A 2500-nucleotide genomic window follows, 5' to 3' on the forward strand; every position below is an offset into this window, starting at 1 on the left:
CTTTGGGGGTACCCGCGACATTAAGTTTTCGTTCATGTGACCCCCCACACCACAACCCAGCCTCTACCCCACCCACACCTGCTGACGTCGGCCCCCCTCTCAAGCTTGCGTCATTCCCCTCGCATCACCGCCAATACATCACCAGCGTCACGACGTCAGCCATGCCGAATGCCGGTGACTCGTGTTTATTTGCTCCGTCACCTCTTCAGGCTCCGAGGACGCCCACGACTCACCGCTGAGACGCCCGAGAGGCATGGCCGGCCGCCCGCACAAGCCGCTGCCGAACCTACGTTCTTTATAAACAACGTGGAAGATGATCGCAATTACGGCTTTTACCTCGATTTCACGTTTCCTTCTTTCTCTCTCTCTCTCTCATGCTGAGACGCGTATCAGGCAACCCGTCACGCTGAGGTAAACTGCCTTCACTTGGATGCTCTCTTCTCTTTCGTCATATCTCCCCCCCACCCTTCCTCTTGCCATCTCACACCTCTCTCTCTCTCTCTCTCTCTCTCTCTCTCTCTCTCTCTCTCTCTCTCTCTCTCTCTCTCTCTCTCTCTCTCTCTCTCTCTCTCTCTCTCTCTCTCACACACACACACACACACACGTTTTCACACACATGGCGATAAAAGTCCACATTTCATTTTAACTCTCATCCGAATTCAAAGCCTTTATGCAAATATTTCCCCCGTGAAAATTCGCAATCTCTGCTCCCGATAAAGATTACAATGAAAGGGAGAAAAAATGGACAGGCTTCGCAAACTCACTACCAATAAATATCCTTTGAAAACGGGGAAAAAACAGCAACTTCGTTTCCTATGAATAAAGGAAAAAAAGAAAGAAAAAGAAAGAAAAAAACAATAAAACTTTCCCGTCGTCCCCATCCACTTCCCTCACGAGCCCCCTAAACCCTCTTACAATCAACTTAATCCTTGTCACGAAAAAAAGGAAAATATTTTCATACTACGTCGCGCAGTTCAGAAGCGATGTGTTTCTTTTTTCGTTTGTTTTTTCTGCGTCTCCTCTTGCCATAGCACAGCCGACACACCTGCTGCCTACCCGTATCATATACCTTGGGCGTCTGTCCTCCAGGTTATACAGATTATCCACATTAAAAGTTTACTTCTGTTGCAAAAAAAAAAAAAAGGGGCGGCAAGAAGAGGGTTAAGAAAAGGTGAAGAAAAATAAAGGTAAATAAGAAAATGGAGGCAGAGGAGGAAGAGGAGGCAGAAGAAGAATGAGAGTAGGAGGAGGGAAAATGAGAGTATGAGGAAGAAGAATGGGAGTAGGATGAGGGGGGTGAGGATGAGGAAGAAAGAGGAGGAGAAGGAGGAGGAGGAGGAGGAGGAGGAGGAGGAGGAGGAGGAGGAGGAGGAGGAGGAGGTGGAAGAGGAGGAAGAGGAGGGGAGACGAGGAGAAGGAGGAGGAGAAAGAGGAGAAAGAGGAGGGGGAGGAGGGGGAGGGGGAGGGAGGAGGGGGAGGGGGAGAGGAGGAGGAGGAGGAGGAAAACAAACAGTGAATGAAACTATTTAAAAAAAAATGAAAATGCCAATGAACCTCACATCATCACAAGCGAGATGCTGGATTAATTATATTTTTTGTGTAAATGGCTGCATTCCCACACGTAGATAATGGACCCGGCACCTATCTCTATGCAATGGCTTCGCGAAATGTCAAAATAAATGCGAAAACAAAAATAAAAACTAAAGTTCCAAAACAATACTAATCAGTCCAAGTGGAAAACATGAACAAACTAATAACACTCAATATTAAACGTTTCAAGTAAATTCCTGGAGATCTCTTGAGGCACATTCTTATTTTTACTCCTTTTTGCGCTCGTGACCTGTGTGAAGACGTAGGCACGTCTTACAAGTATTACTGCTTGACAATAAAAAACGGCCTTTGTTGCATACAGCTACATTAGCGAAACAGATTGCAACACAGAGCACGACATTGGCTAATCACTACTGGGTGCCCGTTGATTCTACGCCACAGATGCTGATCTCGACTACACAGCCCATGCGGAAACAGCAATTAGGCTTTACCTGGTCGTCTCTCCCCTTGGACGCAGATGGCTTAGGCTCGACTTTGAGCGCCAGGCAGGGGTCGCCGGCCAGGACGCACCGACCCAGCGCCGAGGACACGGCCAAGCACATATTGGCTCTGAAATAGGTGGGACATGTCGCCATCGTCTCTCGGCAATGAGGGCCAGTTATTCATGTCATTGGGGGAAACGCCAAAATGAATGAAACTATTGTGGTGCTGCGTTCATACACAACACGTATTCTCACTGCACAACTTTCACTTGCTCAAACGAACAATCGGTCTTCCTCGCAACAAAGCACTTTCGAGTCTTTTCTTATTTTCTCTCCGTAGCATTAATCACGTACGAACTAATAATACACCAACCACTGTCTGACCTTAACAAGGGTACGCGATCGAAACCAATTCTTCTATCAGTCACTATGACCCCGCCTCCTTTCACAACAATACTTTTCGCGAC

At 47.3% G+C, this 2500-nt stretch overlaps 1 protein-coding gene across 5 annotated transcripts in view; it reads right to left on the reverse strand.

The window, feature by feature from the left end:
- Positions 1-2500, reverse strand: part of LOC125027754 (ral guanine nucleotide dissociation stimulator-like) — a 123415-nt gene that overhangs the window by 65796 nt on the left and 55119 nt on the right. The window contains exon 1 of one of the 5 annotated variants that reach the window (XM_047616877.1): positions 2043-2201. The exons of the other annotated variants lie outside the window; for them this stretch is intronic. Coding sequence (XP_047472833.1) covers positions 2043-2186 — 144 coding nt within the window. The 5' untranslated portion in view covers positions 2187-2201. Of the gene's footprint in view, positions 1-2042; positions 2202-2500 lie in introns of those variants that run through there. 5 annotated transcript variants of the gene reach the window in all.

The sequence above is a fragment of the Penaeus chinensis genome, chromosome 8, assembly GCF_019202785.1.
Source record: "Penaeus chinensis breed Huanghai No. 1 chromosome 8, ASM1920278v2, whole genome shotgun sequence".
Lineage (NCBI taxonomy): Eukaryota > Metazoa > Arthropoda > Malacostraca > Decapoda > Penaeidae > Penaeus > Penaeus chinensis.